Genomic DNA, 19123 nt, shown 5'->3' on the forward strand with positions numbered 1-19123 from the left:
TTTTTATGCATAAGGCTCATGTTGACGAGTTTTCTGACCACGGCTTGATCGGGACTGCTGCACCTTTGTTAGGGGGTCGATCTAGGGTCCCTTGGGGTCAGGTTTGGTGGGTGGAAAGGGTCTGAAGTGGCTTGAATCAGGAATGAAAGCCGCTGGTATAGGGCTGTGAGCGCAGGATGAGCAGTTTTGGGAGATTGGCTCGTTCTCGGTCCATAGGGCGTGTTTTAGGGTGATTCCAGTTGGGTTAGAACCGCAAAACAAAGTGAAAGGTAGTACAGGTGGTCCTTAGGCCGGTGGTGGCCGGAGTGGGGCGGCCGAACGGCCGAAAGTCCGGCGTTGCACGCAGCACGCGAGCAAAATTAGGCAGATTTTGTTTTGGTTCGTTCTCCTTCGTTAGGACTCCGTTTGGGCTGGTTTTTGGCTTTCTGGAAACGTCTTAAAATATTATAGGTGTAGATGGAGTTTCTCCGGCAAGGGGTGGCCGGAGCCGGCCCGCAGTAGGCCATGAAGGCCTGCTGCTCACGGCCGAGGGCATGGTAAGGGGGGGGCTGTTCGGGTTTTAGGGTTTAGGGCAGTCCGGGTCGGGTCTTTGGTGTTCGGGTTGGGTTTTTGGGTCATGGGTCAAATTATTTGGGTCCGGGTCCGGGTTAGACTAGTTGGGCTCGGGTATTTTTAATTTTTAAATAATTATTAGTTTAAGTGGTTTTTGGGCCAATTAGTTAGATAGAAAATTATTTGGGCCTCCAAATAATTTTATTTTGGGCTTTAAATAATTTATTTAAGTTAGCACAATGATTTTTATGGGCTTGGGAGTCCATGAGAATTTTTGGGCCAGTTTGTGAATTTTTGAGCCAGTCTAGGAATTTTTGACTTTAAGTCTATTGGTCAGCTGCTCGAACAAGTCCATGGAAAATAAAAAGGGTCCGTAAATATATATTTAATTCATGCATGTATTTTATTAGTTATATAAGTATGATTTTTAAGAAAATAAATTAAATATATATTTACGGGCAAAATTTTCATGAAATAAAGAAATAATGAGAATTTTTAAGTTCATGCATCATGTAAGAATTTTTATGATAAATTTAATTAAACGCATGTTAAGAAAAATATATTTTATGGAAGTTGAAGTGAAGGTGGAAAGTGATGTGGTTGGAGGCCGGGATACCTGGGCCCGGTGACCTTCCTAATGATGTATAAGTATGATGAGCTTATGGATCCAGCTGAGAGGGCTGGTGAAGTGGCAGCACAGAGGTGAAAATCCCACAGCCGCGTACGTTGATTTTTAGATTGATCAATCGCTTAGTATGATGCCACCGACATGGATACGACCTGTTGAGAACTAAGAAATCATGATAAGTTATTTTATGAAATTTATTAAGTATGATGATGCTGTGGGAGAACGCGACGATCAGATCAATCAGGATTGATACCCGGTGCAGCGAAAGTTTAAAAATTTTATATGGAACGATTCCATAATTGGTATCAAAACCTTACGATTAAATTGTGTGTGTAAAAATTAAATAACAATTATAAATTTTTACCTCCAATCTCGAAGCGAGATTATGGACACCAACAGATTGCTTTGCTCTTGTTGTATATCCCTGGAACTGATGGACGAACTGTTCTTCAATCAGGTCCACGAACGGATATTTAATCCCTATGATAGATTGCACTAGAAAATCTATCAGAAGTTTCTACGAAGAGAATTAACGAATTTGATCCGTTAAACCAGACTGTAATTCAAAATTCACAGGCTGGATTTTTCCCGAGTAGAGGGGAGGGGGGCGGCCACCTTTGAGATAAAATAACTAGGTTTTCGAAAATTGTGACCTGTTGTGTGTAATTTCTGTACTGCAATAACTTATTTATAATGTAGGCCGCTAACAGCTTAGGGCCCATTAGTCATAAGTTCAAGCCCGACAAGCAAAGCCCGCATGTTCAGAAATTAATATAAAATTCATCATGACTCCGATTGATAAACCGATTTCACCAATGTGCACAGAAACCATTTCTGCACCTTTTAAAGTCAAGATAAATTTTTCTGAATCCGAATTCAGTGATTTCCAAAAATGCCCATCCCTATGTCATTTTAGGAAATCTTACTCCTCTACTCATAATTAAGAAGTCCAACTTCTTTGTTCATTAAATTTAACTCTTTAAATTTAACTATCTCAACGGGGATTAAAAATCCATTACTCTGTGTGACCCTCAATGGTTCAGGGATACAGCTAGCCGTGGACTCACAACTCCTTGTGACTCGGAACAACAATTTCCGACTTGCCCATCGAATCATGGTAAGAGCGCCTAGCAACATCGCCCCATGATTCCCTAGGTATCACTGATAGTGCCTGCAAGAACCAATAGATTTTGGTTAGCGTACAGTACGGTCCCTTCATCCATATATCCCGATCGAATCAACAACCATTGGTAAATCGAGAGTCGTTCGAGATTCGATAACTATGCAATACATCTTGAAAATCAAATAGTGACATCGCATGTGTTACTAAGAAACCATTTCTTAAAACACATCATGTACTCTGGCCAGAGATTCGTCACACTAATATCTCCTCAGATCGCATAGGATATCCACACTCGCAAGTATGTGGTGAATCCTTGACAACAAAACATCGACTCCTATATGTGTTGTAACTGTACCCAATCCCGACACCTGATGACCCCAATAGAGTCGGTAAACGAGTCAAAGCACAGTACTAGCATATAGAGTCTCAATGATGTTTCAAGTAGTAAGGACTAATGGTGTACAACCAAAACCGCGGACTTTATCCACTCGATAAGTGATAACCACTTGGAAAGTTCGGATAGGGTAGTTCGATCATTCATCGTATGAATATCCATTTGCATGCTTCGAACATCTCTATGTTCCTTACCAATGAAACGTGGTACTCTGCATCGCAAATGATAGTCTCAAACTCGAGCGATCCTTATCCTTATTATCGGACGGCTCAATCGACTAGGAACAGTTTAGAATACACAGTGACTATAAGATGTGTTTCATGATAGACATCTCCATGTTCTACCACATCTTACATACACTATAGTATATTCAAGGTCTTTATCAAAACAACAATAGTATATCACAATATAACAATATGAAGAAAGATAAAGTCATTGCCATTAATAAAAGTGTAAATTATATTAAACAAAAGATTGTTTATACAAAGAGTCATCAAAGCCCTTAGCCACATGTTGGCTCACCGGGCACCTACTCTTTCAATCTCCTACTTGCCCTAAAGCCAACTAGTCATACTACGTAGACCCATTGCTTCGCGATGTTTGTCAAATAATGGTCCTGGCAAGGGCTTAGTAAGTGGATCAGCGATATTGTCTGCAGAGGCCACTCTTTCGACAGTGATGTCTCCTCTTTCCACAATCTCCCGGATGATGTCGTATTTCCTTAGTACGTGTTTGGATATTTGATGAGACCTTGGTTCCTTTGCCTGAGCAATGGCACCCGTGTTGTCACAGTACACCGGGACTGGACCAACAACTTCAGGAATGACGCCCAACTCTTGGACGAAATTCCTCATCCAAACGGCCTCTTTAGCAGCAGCTGATGCTGCAATGTATTCTGCCTCAGTGGTGGAATCCGCTGTGGTGTCCTGCTTGGAACTCTTCCAAGAGACAGCACCGCCATTGAGCATGAACACAAATCCAGAGGTTGACTTCGAGTCATCCACGTCACTTTGGAAGCTAGAGTCGGTATAGCCTTCCAATTTTAGTTCTCTTCCTCCATATACCATGAATATATTCTTAGTCCTTCGTAAGTACTTAAGAATGTCCTTCACGACTTTCCAATGCATTTGACCGGGATTAGCTTGATATCTGCTCGTGACACTCAGAGCAAATGCTACATGCAGTCTGGTAGATATCATCCCATACATGATACTACCTATGGCTGACGCATATGGTACATGTGTCATTTTCTCTATCTCTTCATCAGTCTTGGGACACATAGACTTGGATAGAGAAACTCCATGACACATGGGTAGATGTCCTCTCTTGGACCCATCCATTGAAAACCGTTTCAATATGGTGTCGATGTAGGTTGATTGAGTGAGTCCTATCATTCTCTTAGATCTATCTCTATAGATCTGTATCCCTAGAATATAGGATGCCTCACCCAAATCCTTCATCGAGAATCTACCTGATAACCATATCTTTGTTGACTGCAACATCCCTACGTCATTTCCAATGAGTAGGATGTCATCAACATAAAGTACTAAGAATGTCACAGCATCCTTAACTACTTTCTTGTACACGCATGGTTTCTCCGGGTTCTTGATGAAACCAAAATCCTTTATTGTTTCATCAAATTTCTGGTTCCAACTTCTTGATGCTTGTTTTAGACCATAAATTGATCTCTGAAGCTTGCATACCTTATGCTTGCTTCCCATGGATGTGTACCCCTCAGGCTGCTTCATATAGATTTCTTCCTTAATGTCTCCATTAAGAAAAGCAGTCTTCACATCCATCTGCCATATCTCATAGTCATACCAAGCAGCTTTGGCAATAAGGATTCTTATGGACTTGAACATTGCAACTGGTGAAAAGGTTTCATCATAGTCAACTCCTTGTCTTTGAGTATAACCTTTCGCCACCAATCGCGCCTTGTAGGTCAATACCTTACCATCAGGCCCAAGCTTTCTCTTGTAGATCCATTTACACCCTATTGGAACAATTCCATCGGGAGGATCTACTAAAGACTAAACTTGGTTTGTATGCATCGAATCTATTTCCGACTGCATAGCTTCAAGCCATAAATTTGAATCCGCATCAGAAATTGCTTCTTTGAAGTTTCTTGGATCACATCCAACATCGGGTTCATCTTGATCCCCTTCAAGAAGAAGACCATATCGAATAGGAGGTCTAGAAGTCCTCTCGGATCTTCTAGGTATAGGCGTGTCTATCAATGGTTCCTGAGGTGTAGGATCGTTATTTTGTATTTCGGGTTCTTCTCGAATTTCTTCGAGTTCCATCATCTCGTCTTTCTTATCCAATAAGAACTCCTTCTCCAAGAAGGTGGCATTCCTTGAAACAAACACCTTTGTTTCAGCAGGATAATAGAAATAATATCCGATTGAATTCTTCGAATACCTTACAAAATAACATAAGGTGGATCGACTATCCAACTTATCTCCCACTGTCTGCTTCACGTAAGCAGGACATCCCCAAATCCTCAAGTACGAATACTTAGGAGCTTTGCCATTCCATAACTCGTATGGTGTTTTGTCCACTGCTTTAGTGTGGACGTTGTTCAACAACAATACCGCCGTTTCAAGCGCATAGCCCCAAAACGAAGGTGGAAGCTCAGTGAAGCTCATCATGGATCGAACCATGTCCAACAAAGTTCGATTACGACGCTCCGATACACCATTCAGCTGTGGTGTCATAGGAGGAGTCAACTGAGAGAGAATCCCATCCTCTTTCAGATAGTCCAAAAACTCGGTACTTAAGTATTCTCCACCTCGATCCGATCGAAGTGCTTTAATACTTTTACCTAGCTTGTTTTCTACTTCAGCCTTGAATTCTTTGAACTTTTCAAATGCTTCATACTTATATTTCATTAAATATAAATACCCATACCTAGAATAATCATCAGTAAAGGTAATGAAGTAGGTGTGGCCATATTGAGTACCAACTCTAAATGGTCCACAAACATCTGTATGGATCAAATCCAACAGATTTTGACTACGCTCAGGTTTCCCCTTAAAAGGAGATTTAGTCATTTTTCCTTTTAGGCAGGATTCACAAGTAGGTAGAGAGTTAATATCAGACATATCAAACATGCCCTCTCCCACTAGCTTGTTCATCCTCCTTGAGGAAATATGACCTAGCCTAGCGTGCCAAAGGTTTGCCGGGTTTTGACTATTGATTTTTCTTTTGTTTGTTGTTACCGGTTTATCAACATAATTTATTGGAACGTCTTTTAATTTTAAGTTTATATAGATCGTTTTCAAGTTGTCCATTTCCAATCAAACATTCATTCTTGTAAATATTGCAAATCCCATTCACAAAATTGCAAGAAAAACCATCTCTATCAAGCATAGAGACAAAAATAATGTTTTTAATCAAATCTGGAACAAATAAAACATCTCTCAAAAGTAACTTAAAATCGTTCTGCAAAATTAAATAAACGTCTCCTACAGCTTTGGCTTCAACTCTAGAACCATTTCCGAGTCTTAGCTGGGTCTCACCCTTCTTAAGCTTATTACTTCTTGCCATCATTTGCAACTCATTGCAAATGTGAGATCTACATCTGGTATCCAATACCCAAGAAGTAAAACATTTATTTCAATGTAAAACATACCCATTGCAGTTCGTAACTGTTCGAGGTATTCCTTGCAATTACGTTTCCAATGACCGGGTTTCTTGCAGTGATGGCAAACTTGTTTAGACTTGTCCAATTTTGCATGTAACATTTGGCCTTGAGATCATGGTCCAACCATTTCTTTAGTTCGGCCAACCTTTCGGTAGTTACATCAGCCAGGGCTGTTTTTGGAGAAGCCTTTTCTAACACTTTAGAAAATCTTTTCCGAACTTAGGACAATCTTAACTTATGGAATCATTCTGTATTGTTTGCGCCAGTAGTTTTGTTTTGTTGGAGAATTGAGACATGTGGATTACGAAGATTCATCATAATGATATACTGAGATGAAACAGACAATTATCGATGATTGTTTAATTAATTTACTAAGACATAAAATAGGCGAAATTTATTTTATGAATCTCACTCCCACTATTTTAACGATTTCACTACCCTCTAGTGAAAACGGGAAACTGTTTTCCTTAGTGAGAACATGGAGTCCAATTGACAAACTATGGTCTCGAATAATATCAGCCAACCATAATTTTCAAAAGGTAGAGCCCAATTGCTTCCAAAGCAACCTCCACGTTTTTACCTCATGTCCAATAAGGGCCCAATAATATGACGCCATTTATTGTGACATGTCAAGATGACCCATCAATATTAAGTTGTGATGGACGGTCGCCATGTGGATCCCCAATAATATGAGCCGATCCCATGGGAGTTCCACCCAACTTACAACATGTGTCGATCCAATGTACAACTTTTCGACGAACGGGCCCCCCCAATAATATGAGCCGGACCGTATCCGCGGGTAGCATCTCATACATTGATCGTTGATGGAAGGTAGGAACATTTAAACAAATTTAAATTTCCTTTATTTATCTTGATATCAATTTTAAATCATATTTAAAATGAGGGATTTTAATTTTGAAAATTTGTCTCATCATTTTTAAAATTTTGTATGCTTGCCGGATTCACACAATTTTGTCTAAAACATGCATACAACAATAATATCACATATTATATAGGATGATCGATTCCATTTCTAATCGACCCGTAGTTGCCAATCACGAGTCTTAGTCCAATCCTAGGTAATATGCAGTATGCAATGCAATCCTATTACATTGTGCTTTCAATTTACATTTCTTCTGTCTTTATTGTCTGCTGGGCCCACCTCCGTCTTCAAATCTTCATCTTCCACTAAATCTAATGTATTTACAATAAATAACAATGACAAGTAGGGGATACATTTTTAAGGGGTGGGAACGGGCCATAAACCAAGCCCACTTTTATTACATATGACAATTCATATTGGGCCACAAACCAGGCCCATTAATAAATCCAACAACAATAAAAACAAATGTAAATTCCTAACATACACCTACAAAATTGGTCATGGCAATCGATCATCCTTATCCAATAACATTTAATTCAAAATTAATTTATTGGATAACATGCAATGGCAATTTAAATTTAAAAGGATAAAATCATATTTCATATATAAAATCTTATTTTACATACAAAATCATATTTTATCTTTTTATCAAATAAAATCATATTTTATCTATAAAATCCAATTTTATACATAAAATCATATTTTACTCAATATATCCATAAGATCATATCTTATCATCAATTGTACCAAAAATAATTAATTTCAAAATTTAATTTAACGGATAAAATATTTAAATTTTCAAAAAATTCAAATTTATCCAAAAATCAATTTTAAAATTTTCGGACTCGAACAATTTGATCCGACGCCTCGTGGACCAATCAAAAACGATTTTCGATCGGATCAAAAATAGAATTTTAACATATTAAAATTTAATTTAAAAATTAAAAATAATTTTTCGCGGGCCGCCCGGGACACTCCCGGGCTGCCCGGCTGCCCCTAGGGCAGCGACGATCGCTGCCCTGGGCAGCGCCGAGCGCTGCCCTGGGCAACACCGTGCGCTGCCCTGCGCAGCGCCGTGCGCCGCCCTGCGCAGCGCCTAGCGCTGCGCTGGGCAGCGACCATCGCTGCCCCCCCGGGCAGCGATCCAATCGCTGCCAAGGTTTTGCCCGAAAATTTTTTTTTTATTTTTAAAATATTTATTTTGTTTCAAAAACCGAGGCTTAAAAATTTTTGTACAATCGATTAATTTAATCGCTTGATCTGAGCAACCTGGCTCTGATACCACTGTGGGAGAACGCGGCGATCAGATCAATCAGGATTGATACCCGGTGCAGCGGAAGTTTAAAAATTTTATATGGAACGATTCCATAATGGGTATCAAAACCTTACGATTAAATTGTGTGTGTAAAAATTAAATAACAATTATAAATTTTTACCTCCAATCTCGAAGCGAGATTATGGACACCAACAGATTGCTCTGCTCTTGTTGTATATCCCTGGAACTGATGGACGAACTGTTCTTCAATCAGGTCCACGAACGGATATTTAATCCCTCTGATAGATTACACTAGAAAATCTATCAGAAGTTTCTACGAAGAGAATTAACGAATTTGATCCGTTAAACCAGACTGTAATTCAAAATTCACAGGCTGGATTTTTCCCGAGTAGAGGGGAGGGGGGCGGCCACCTTTGAGAGAAAATAACTAGGTTTTCGAAAATTGTGACCTGTTGTGTGTAATTTCTGTACTGCAATAACTTATTTATAATGTAGGCCGCTAACAGCTTAGGGCCCATTAGTCATAAGTTCAAGCCCGACAAGCAAAGCCCGCATGTTCAGAAATTAATATAAAATTCATCATGACTCCGATTGATAAACCGATTTCACCAATGTGCACAGAAACCATTTCTGCACCTTTTAAAGTCAAGATAAATTTTTCTGAATCCGAATTCAGTGATTTCCAAAAATGCCCATCCCTATGTCATTTTAGGAAATCTTACTCCTCTACTCATAATTAAGAAGTCCAACTTCTTTGTTCATTAAATTTAACTCTTTAAATTTAACTATCTCAACGGGGATTAAAAATCCATTACTCTGTGTGACCCTCAATGGTTCAGGGATACAGCTAGCCGTGGACTCACAACTCCTTGTGACTCGGAACAACAATTTCCGACTTGCCCATCGAATCATGGTAAGAGCGCCTAGCAACATCGCCCCATGATTCCCTAGGTATCACTGATAGTGCCTGCAAGAACCAATAGATTTTGGTTAGCGTACAGTACGGTCCCTTCATCCATATATCCCGATCGAATCAACAACCATTGGTAAATCGAGAGTCGTTCGAGATTCGATAACTATGCAATACATCTTGAAAATCAAATAGTGACATCGCATGTGTTACTAAGAAACCATTTCTTAAAACACATCATGTACTCTGGCCAGAGATTCGTCACACTAATATCTCCTCAGATCGCATAGGATATCCACACTCGCAAGTATGTGGTGAATCCTTGACAACAAAGCATCGACTCCTATATGTGTTGTAACTGTACCCAATCCCGACACCTGATGACCCCAATAGAGTCGGTAAACGAGTCAAAGCACAGTACTAGCATATAGAGTCTCAATGATGTTTCAAGTAGTAAGGACTAATGGTGTACAACCAAAACCGCGGACTTTATCCACTCGATAAGTGATAACCACTTGGAAAGTCCGGATAGGGTAGTTCGATCATTCATCGTATGAATATCCATTTGCATGCTTCGAACATCTCTATGTTCCTTACCAATGAAACGTGGTACTCTGCATCGCAAATGCTAGTCTCAAACTCGAGCGATCCTTATCCTTATTATCGGACGGCTCAATCGACTAGGAACAGTTTAGAATACACAGTGACTATAAGATGTGTTTCATGATAGACATCTCCATGTTCTACCACATCTTACATACACTATAGTATATTCAAGGTCTTTATCAAAACAACAATAGTATATCACAATATAACAATATGAAGAAAGATAAAGTCATTGCCATTAATAAAAGTGTAAATTATATTAAACAAAAGATTGTTTATACAAAGAGTCATCAAAGCCCTTAGCCACAAGTTGGCTCACCGGGCACCTACTCTTTCAGATACATGTTTAACATTATGATAAATCAGTATAATTTCATGTTTATATGTATATAATTTTAAGATCATGCACGTATATTTATATTCACGTATTTTATATGATGTGTGCTTGTGTGTGGTTTCATTTTGTTATATAAGGATAGAACGTGCTGAGCCTCTAGGCTCACTAGATTTAAATGGTGCAGGTGAGTGGAATGTTAATGAAGTTAATGTGGTTCCAACTGGCGGCGAGGGCGTATGAGTATCCAGGCGGCTAGAACCCGTGACCATAGCTCTATCACGATATTTATGTTGAGATATAAAATATGTATTTCCGCACATGTTTTATTATTTTGGATTGTTAGTATATGCATGGATTTTAGATTTAAGTATTTATTTTCTAAGTTTTCATGGATTTTTGTGAAAGAGATATTATTTAGGAATTTTATTATGGAAATTTTTATAAATGATTATTTAGTAATTAATGTTAGGTATTTAGTTGCATGCTTGTACTTTTATTATTATTTATGTTTATCGTGTAGATGCATATTAAATTAAGAAAATTTATTTTTAAGTATGATGTATATATATATATATGTATTGCATATATATTTTTATATTCATTATTTTATAATTAGAGATAGAGATAAAAAAAAAATCAGTAGTACTTTTAGGATGTTTCATCGTATTTTTACACATAGGCGCAATTAATTATATATTGCTGACGTCGCAAATCATGAAACATTAGATCTATCATTGGGATATTACCCAATAGCTAGGTTGAAATCTACCCTCACCTAGATAAGTTCAAAACCTTCCATGAAGACATTAATTGTCTTTTGGCAAACATTCATGTGATAGGTCATGGGAGAAATGAATGATTGATTATGAGAGTGATAAAAATATGAGAGACAAGGATAAAAAATATATTATGATAAATTATATTGTGATTGATATGATTTTAAGATTGTGGATTAATTTTTTGTATTGTGCTATAATGACCAAAATATCCCTATCATGTTTAACAATTACTTAGGTATTTACGGACATCCAATTTTCTTTTTTCTCAAGAATTTCTCATATTTAGGTTATCAAAATTTTCCAGGGAAGCAATTTATTAATATTACTTTCATCAAAGAATATTAAATAAAAAAAAATTAAATAAACAGGTTCAAAAAATTTTACAAATCGTTAAAAAAACATTATTAAATATTTATTGCAAAAAATATTTAGATTGCAGCCAAACTTTCCTCTTCTTCGAACTTCCTTCCTCCATATCACGTAGCTACACCAACTTCATAGCAGACAACCAAAGAAATACACGTACGATTATACAAATATGTTCAATTTAAAACTTTCTAATATTTTTGTTCTCGCCACATCACCTCCTCGACTCTTTTACCAAGCTTTCCCTTCCAAATAAATAACGATCTGATTTTGATTTCCAGTTTTTGATCTAACAATATTTAATACTTTTTATAGAATAAAGTGAAAAAGCAGATCTGAAAACCCAAAACAATTCCACCCCTTCTAATTCTAACCACAATCCTCCTTCGTTTTTGTTACTATTATTAATTTTTTCAAATAAAATTTTGATCCATTCCTCAGAATTATTCTTGAACAATATTGAGAACGGTTCCTTACCCGGAAAATTAGAAAAAAGACGCTGCACAACTTTGTATTTCAAAAAATAACTCTCAAGGTTGAAAAGTTCATCCTACCCCTTTTTAAATCTTTTTTAATTTTTTTTTCTTTGTCCTAAAATTAACGTTAGTTCTCCTTTTCTTTTTATTATCATTTATTTGTTCCTTCCCTTCTTTAGACGGCAATATCGTTGCTGAGACTTTCGGTCAAAAAATTTTAAGAAAAACTTTCAAATGCTAACAGCTGCAATCTTATCCGAGATCACCTCTCCATTCCTTTCATTTATACTTTTGATGCCCCTAAAAAATATATGGGTCTAACCCGACCCAAGCCCAATGATCCATATTTTTGGAAAGTATACTTTGAGGCCCATTTAGTTTATTTTACGAAAAACCCAGTCTGAAATGGTCCTGTTAGGGAAGGAGATCATAAACAGAAATTCATGGGCTTGAGTCCTAGCTGATTCGGTCGGAGCCCGACCCGAGCCCAGGAAGGGCCCAATATCTAGAACTTTCCGCTACTATCGGGTACATGAAGATCCTTAACAGATAAGGACAATATCTTATGAATTCAAGATTTGGTACTATCTTTAAAGTTGATGATTAGAATTTTGCTTGGTCAGGACTCCTACCCGAGTAGAGTCCTACTCTAACACATGTTCTACCTTGACAAGGTAAGTTACCCCTCCAAGCCTCTATAAATACAGGTATGATTTATGGTTTGTGGATTCATCTCATATATTTACTTCTTGCTCACACACTCACGCACGCATATTCTCTTGTTCTTCCTTATAGTCACGCTCTTTTACTTTCGAGCACTGATTTAGGCATCGGAGGGGTCACGCCGAAAACACTTTCGGCGTCCCCTAACTTGGCTTTTGTCCGTGCAGTGCATGTGAGACCCGACCCGACCCGTTTTGTGGAGGATTTGGAGATTCGCTCTACCAGACCGAACCCGGAGGAAAAAACCGACATCATCAATTGGCGCCGTCTGTGGGAATTTGAAGAAAAAGAATTGAGATGGCTGATGCAAATGGAGTCAACGAAGAAATAAATCAACTTATCACTGCTGCTGTCGAAAGAGCTATGGCTGCAAGGGCGGAAACCAATCCCCCTCCCCCACCACTAGGTCAGAACGCGCAGTTAGAGAAAATCAGGAAACTGAAGGAGGAGATGGAGCTCTTGAAGAAGAAACAATCCGGATACCTAGCCACGCCAGTGCGGAATATTCCCTTCTCTCCTGTAATATTGGAGTCCGAACTCCCCAAAAACTTTAAATTTCCGCATATTGGGGAATATGATGGGAAAGGGGACCCGGATGAGCATTTGTCCTGTTTTGAGAATGCGGCGTTGTTGCACAAATATTCTGACCCGATCAAATGTCGGGTCTTTCTCAATACTTTGATAGGACCGGCTCAACAATGGTTCAACTTATTACGCCAAGGAGATATCAAGGAGTTCAAGAATTTCAGCAAGGCCTTCCTACACCACTTTGCTAGTAGCAAAAAACACCCTACGACTACTCTTAGTCTTTTTGCTATCAAACAGCAAGGTCAAGAAAATTTGCGAGTATATGTTCGTCGATTTAGTGCCTTGACCCTGGAAGTACCTACTGCCACCACTGACCTGCTTATCAGTGCCTTTACCCAAGGACTTGCTACAGGGGATTTTCTTAAATCCCTGATCAAAAAACCGCCGTCTACCTACGATGAAATGCTTGCTCGGGCTGAAAAATATGTGAATCTAGAGGAGGTACAAGTTTCTCGTATGAATAATGGGATGGACAGGCCACCAAGTCCGAAGAACGCCCGGGCCCCTAACACACCTCGGAGGATGGGACCATCTCCCCGACCCGAGCTGCTTGGGCAATTCACTTCTTTCACTCCTCTAAGGATGGGTAAAACTCAGGCTATGCGAATATGTGAAGAAAAAAGACTTCTACAGAGACCTCCATGGAGCGAGCAGGGGCCCCGTAGACCAAAGTCTGACAAGTATTGTGACTTTCACAATGAGTATGGGCACAATACTAATGATTTTCTTCAACTGGAGCAGGAAATTGAATGAATAATACAACAGGAGCCAGGGATGAGGGATAGGTTGGCACGACAAAAAGGAGGATATCCCTCGAATAAAAGGAGTCACGAGGGTCCTGATCATTACGCACCAAGACCCCGACTTGGTCCACCCCAGGGAAATTTCCAACGCCCGAACCAGAATCAGCCCGGGAATAACCAGGGACCACCCCCTCCCACAAAAGGTGTTATCAACATGATATCTGGGGGACCGACTGATGGAGATTCCAATAGGGCAAGGAAGACAAGTAGTCGGAAACTGAGCAACATAGAGATAGCTGACCAGGTGGTTAGAACAGGCCCGACCCTTTCCTTTGGCCCGGGTGATTTGAAAGGTTTGTCGGATACTACTCATAATGATGCATTGGTTATTCGAGCTCTGGTCGCTAATTATGACGTGGCCCGAATTTTTGTGGATTCGGGAAGCTCGGTCAATGTACTGTTCCAAGAAACCATAAACCAGATGGATTTGGGGGAATAAAGGTAGAGCCGGTTGTGACGTCGTTGTTCGAGTTCACGGGTCATTCCATCCGACCTACTGGATTGATCAATTTGCCGCTCACTTTGGGCAAGGATCGTACAAGTAAAACTCGGATTGTCAGCTTTATTATCGTGGATGCACCATCAACATACAACGTTATCTTGGGAAGACCAGCCATGACTACGTTCATGGCCGTGGCTTCCGCACTATATCAAAAAATAAAATTCCCTGTGGGTAATGAAGTGGGAGAGGTCCAGGGAGATCAAAAGATTTCTCGAAAGTGCTATGTGGAAGAGGTACGGATAGAACAAAAGGCAGTCAAAATCAACCATGATGACCGACCCGGGCCGAGAGATCGGGAACAAGTAAACTTATTGGAAGAAAACGCCCCTGTTATGGCTGAGGAAGAGTGTGAAGAGATCATAATTTGCCCCCCAACTGGTTCGGTCAAGGTTGCTCGGACGCTAGAACCTATTTTTAAAAAATAGCTAATACAGTGTTTGATGGAGAACAAAGACGCCTTCGCTTGGTCCGTATTCGACCTCTTGGGAGTACGAAGAGAAGTAATGGAGCACAAGTTGAATGTTATACGAGACTACCTCCCTATTATTCAGAAAAAACGACATTTTGGGCCCGAAAAAGACGCTGTGATTCAGGGGCAAGTTAAGGAACTCTTGAAGGCCGGACACATTCAGGAGGTATATTTCACGACTTGGTTGTCAAATGTGGTCTTGGTACCCAAGTCCTCGGGTAAATGGCGCATGTGTGTAGACTTCCGTGATCTGAACAAGTCCTATCCGAAAGATTGCTATCCCTTGCCCCGAATAGACCAGCTGGTGGATTCCACATCTGGGCATGAGTTATTGTTTTTTCTGGACGCTTATCAGGGGTATCATCAAATTCCCCTGGCTAAGCAAGATCAAGATAAGGTGAGTTTTGTCACCTCTACAGGAACTTATTGCTACGTAGTTATGCCTTTTGGGCTCAAGAATGCTGGGGCCACTTATCAAAGACTAATGGACAAAGTTTTCAAGCAACAAATAGGCAAAAACATCGAAGTATATGTGGACGATATTTTGGTCAAAACCCAAACAGCTCATCAATTCATTGCCGACCTGACCCAGACATTCCAGACACTACGTGATTATCGATTAAAGTTAAACCCGAGCAAGTGCACATTTGGGGTTCAGACTGGGAAATTTCTGGGATATATGGTCACTAGGAGAGGAATTGAAGCTAACCCGGAAAAAGTTCAAGCCATTATCTCTATGGAGTCGCCCAAAAATATACAGGAGGTACAAAGGCTATCTGGAAGGATTGCCGCATTGGCTCGCTTCATATCAAGATCAGCAGATAAGAGTTTCCTGTTCTTCAAAGCACTCAGAAAAACTAAAAATTTTGAATGGGAAGAACAGAGTGAGAAATCTTTCCAAGAGTTGAAAAATTATCTAAAAGAGTTACCGGTGTTGAACAAACCAGTACAGGGAGAAGATCTCTTCGTGTATCTGGCTATCACACCCCGGGCCGCTAGCTCGGTCCTGGTTCGGAAGGAGGGGGTGAATCATCTGCCGGTCTACTTTGTCAGTCATGCCCTGAAGGGAGCAGAACTCAATTATATAACTCAAGAAAAGTTAGCTCTGGCCCTCGTCATTACAGCTAGAAAATTGAGACCTTACTTCTTATCCCACCCGATCACTGTTCTTACCAATAGTGCCTTGGGAAAAATTGCAGCCAACCCAGATGCATCGGGAAGACTGATCAAGTGGATTACAGAGTTAAGTGAGTACGAAATAAAATTTGAGCCCCGTACTGCCATCAAAGCTCAAGCCCTAGCTGATTTCTTGGCAGAAACTATTCAGTTAAAACAAGAGGACCATTGGAAGATATTTGTAGACGGATCATCTTGTCAAACAGGAAGCGGGGTTGGGATTGTGATAATATCACCCTGGGGCGAGGAAACCAACATCTCGATAAGGTTGGATTTCCGAGCATCTAATAATGAAGCAGAATATGAAGCCCTCTTGCTCGGACTAAAAGCTGCTCGGAATCTTGGTATATCCCGAGCTACCCTTTATTCAGACTCACAATTGGCCATACAACAGAGCAAGGGGAAGTTTGAAACCAAGAATGAAAATATGATAAAATATGCTCAAACATTAGATAAAGCTAAGGAAGAGTTTACCGAGCTCACTATGGAGTTGATCCCGAGAACTGAAAATACGAAAGCCGATTACTTGGCCCGTCTCGCAAGTTTCGTGGGTGAGCCACTCGAGCCCGGACTAAAAGGGAAAGAGCTGGTATCCCAACTTGAAAGTTTGGACGACCTGATAGCAGACGTACCTGAAGGAGATTGGAGGTATGACATCCACAAATATCTGACTAAGGATGAGCTCCCGAACGATAACAAGAAGGCTCGAGAAATTAAAAGGAGAGCTTTGCGTTTTGTGATGGTTGACAAGATACTTTTCAAAAGGTCATTCTCTCAACCTCTGCTCAAGTGTCTTGGCTCGGATGAAGCTAATTATGTTTTGCGAGAGATTCATGAAGGCTGTTGTGGGAATCACTTGGGTAGCATAGCCCTAGCTCGGAAAGCCCTCCTGGCCGGTTTCTTCTGGCCCACTATGAAGAAGGATGCTTCTGTCCTGGTCAATTCATGCTACAATTTCCAGAGGCATGCCAATTTACAGGTTTATGAAGGCAGTAGTAGCCGCCTGTCCTTTCGATCAATGGGGAATGGATATTGTCGGGCCATTCCTGGTCAGCACGGGTCAGAGAAAATTCTTATTGGTGGCCGTGGATTATTTCTCAAAGTGGGTCGAGGCCGAGCCATTAGCCAAAATCACAGAAAAAGAAGTCTTGAATTTCTTATGGAAGAATATTGTTTGTCGGTTCGGAATACCGCGCAGGCTCATATCAGACAATGGAAGACAATTTTGTGGCTCTAAGGTCCAAGCTTGGTGTAAACAGATGAAAATTGAACAAATTTTTACATCTGTTGCTTACCCCCAAGGGAATGGACAAGTGGAGGTTACTAACAGAACTATTGTGCAAACACTCAAGACCAGGTTAGATTCAGCTAAGGGAAAATGGGTGGATGAGCTTCCATCCGTATTATGGTCTTATCGAACTACAACAAGGTCCGGAACGGATGAAACACCATATAATATGGTGTACGGGACGGAGGCAGTCCTTCCTGCTGAGATTGGATAAGAAAGTGCCCGGATCATAGCCTACGGCCCGGATAACAATAAACTGAGGGCCATGGATTTAGATTTGGTGGAAGAAAACCGAGCTAGAGCAGCAGTTCGGTTAACAGCTTATCATAAAAGAATGACCCGAGCCTATAACAAACGGGTCTACCCTCGGGCCTTTCAAGAGGGGGACTTGGTTATGAGGAAAATTCAACACCATGGGGAGAGAGGAAAACTAGAAGCAAAATATGAAGGACCCTTCAAGGTGGTAGGGAAAGCAGGAGTGGCTGCTTATTACTTGGAAGATTCGCAAGGAAAGAAAGGAAAAAGGCCGTGGAATGCTCAACATTTGAAGAAATATTACTCCTAAGATCCTAACCAGAGTTAGGGCATCAACCGACCTCATAAAGAGCACGGGGTTGTGAGTTATTTTGTTATTTTTTGTTTTAAATTTGATAGTAGTAGTAGTTGAGTTCTTCTGTTATTTCTTAAATCTTTGAGATATGTTTTGTGAATTATCAATGAAAAAATGACATGTTTTGCCCGATCAACTCGGCACACACCACGCCATTCGTGGTCAAATCAAAATTAAAGCCCGATCAACTCGGCACATACCACGCCATTCGTGGTCAGAAACCAAGCCCGATCAACTCGGCACATACCACGCCATTCGTGGTCAGAAACCAAGCCCGATCAACTCGGCACATACCACGCCATTCGTGGTCAAAAACCAAGCCCGATCAACTCGGCACATACCATGCCATTCATGGTCAGAAACCAAGCCCGATCAACTCGGCACACACCACGCCATTCGTGGTCAAATCAAAATTAAAGCCCGATCAACTCGGCACACAACACGCCATTCGTGGTCAAATTAAAATCATAGCCCGATCAGTTCGACACTCACCACGTATTTTGGGATCAGACTAAAGTTCACAGTAAAGGGGATATCATAAAAGATCCCAGCTCGGGAATAAATCGTATACTTGTCATAATTTGGTTAAGATCCCAGCTCGGGAATCAATCATATACTTGTCATAATTTGGTTAAGATCCCAGCTCGGGAATCAATCCTATGTCATAGTTTGTTTATATTCCAGCGTGGGAATCAATCTTATACTTGGCAAAATTTTGTTAACATTCATGCTCGGGAACTCATTCAATACTTAGCAAAATCTTGTTTATATTCCAGCTCGGGATTTAATATTATACTCTGAAAAAATTTTAATAATTCATACACCCCACCCGGATCATTCATTCATAAACAGTACTATACAAGTTAAAAATCGGAAAGATGACCAAGCAGGGTCTTAAAACAGAACTTGTTCGGGAAATTGCCTTCAACATTAAAAGAGAAAAAATATTAAGAAGCAACATCTTCTTCTTGCTCGGGTTTCTCCGCCT

The 19123-nt window shown here is 40.1% G+C and overlaps 2 protein-coding genes across 2 annotated transcripts; both read left to right on the forward strand.

Moving 5' to 3' along the window:
• Positions 1 to 12996: 12996 nt before the first annotated feature.
• On the forward strand, positions 12997 to 14040 carry LOC140877615 (uncharacterized). Its single transcript, XM_073281152.1, has one exon. It carries the CDS (start codon positions 12997 to 12999, stop codon positions 14038 to 14040), a length of 1044 nt encoding a protein of 347 aa, XP_073137253.1.
• Positions 14041 to 14705: 665 nt separating this feature from the next.
• LOC140877616 (uncharacterized) lies at positions 14706 to 17739 on the forward strand. The gene is made up of 3 exons (XM_073281153.1): positions 14706 to 14981; positions 15027 to 17339; positions 17497 to 17739. Exons 1-3 carry the CDS (start codon positions 14706 to 14708, stop codon positions 17737 to 17739), a joined length of 2832 nt encoding a protein of 943 aa, XP_073137254.1.
• Positions 17740 to 19123: the final 1384 nt, after the last annotated feature.

This window comes from Henckelia pumila, chromosome 2 (genome assembly GCF_033568475.1).
Source record: "Henckelia pumila isolate YLH828 chromosome 2, ASM3356847v2, whole genome shotgun sequence".
NCBI classification, from domain to species: Eukaryota; Viridiplantae; Streptophyta; class Magnoliopsida; order Lamiales; family Gesneriaceae; genus Henckelia; species Henckelia pumila.